Source organism: Opisthorchis viverrini (assembly GCF_000715545.1).
Source record: "Opisthorchis viverrini unplaced genomic scaffold opera_v5_137, whole genome shotgun sequence".
In the NCBI taxonomy this organism is placed as follows: Eukaryota; Metazoa; Platyhelminthes; class Trematoda; order Opisthorchiida; family Opisthorchiidae; genus Opisthorchis; species Opisthorchis viverrini.
The window spans coordinates 888,440-889,425 of record NW_008751790.1 but is presented as its reverse complement, the minus strand read 5'-3'; the positions used below and the strand labels follow the sequence as shown (position 1 = coordinate 889,425).

The window sequence follows — 986 nt, the reverse complement described above, 5'->3', positions numbered from 1 at the left end:
GCGTTTTGCGTGCCCATTCGGTACCACTGACGTCTGGATTGTGGTTCGGTTTCTCCTTGTGTTGAGTGAAACTTCATAACGGCCTTAAACCGTTCATCATTTCATGGTGCTTTGTTTAAGACCTCAAAGAGCAACGTTTTCAGCCAAAATCCATTACAGCCCAGAAAATGACGTATCCATTCAATCTATGTTCAACAAAAGTTGCAATGTGGTTATCGCATTCAGGAGCTCAGGTGGAGGTGATGAAAAGTCCTCAGCAAAGGAGTATTCAATGAATCCTTACGAACAAAGTCACAGCCTCTGAACTGGACTGAGTCAGATGTGCGGCGACAAGAAGCGAGGCCAATCTCCAGCTCCACTCTGTCAAAAGCGGCCTCTCTGCTTGTGGATCCAACCGTCGCACAGTACCCAGACACCAGAAGCCATAAACATGACTACAGCCATCCGGAAAATCCCTCGTACATCCAGTTGGCCACGCTGATCGCTGGCGGATCGGGTGTGCACACAAACGCGAAAGAAGAGCGACTGCAGCCAAAAAAGCCATATAAAACTCGCCATATTAGAAAACTGCTGGCTGGCTTCAAGGTGTAGTCCTCAGCGAAAACGAGCTCCTTGGGAGAGCCACCAAAATCATTACTTCTTGGTGCCACCACCCAGCGCTCAGGGCCTCGCAGAGACACTTTTCCGGTTAAACCGCGCCAAAACGCCCAAGGATCCAGAAAGGCGAAAGCTTGCAGCAAACCTTTCATCAACAGCAAATCTGTTGGAAGAAAAAGAGATGCTGAAAGAGCTACAAACAGCATCGGTCAAAATTTTCGCCCATGGGAAAAAAACTTCCTTCCCCAGAGTCAAAACGCCCGAGAAAACCGAGCTCTCACGGAACGAAAGAGATGCTGAGCTACAAACAGCATCGGTCACAATTTCCGCCCATGGGAAAAAAACTTCCTTCCCCAGAGTCAAAACGCCCGAGAAAACAAACCTCTCAC

The 986-nt window shown here is 48.6% G+C and overlaps 1 protein-coding gene across 1 annotated transcript in view; it reads right to left on the bottom strand.

The window, feature by feature from the left end:
• Positions 1–434: 434 nt before the first annotated feature.
• The window catches only part of T265_06463 (hypothetical protein), a gene marked incomplete at both ends in the record, with an annotated part of 28,623 nt that continues 28,071 nt past the window's right edge, over positions 435–986 (bottom strand). The window contains one exon of the mRNA XM_009171731.1: positions 435–760. Within this exon, the coding sequence (XP_009169995.1) occupies positions 435–760 (326 nt within the window). The remainder of the gene's footprint in view (positions 761–986) is intronic.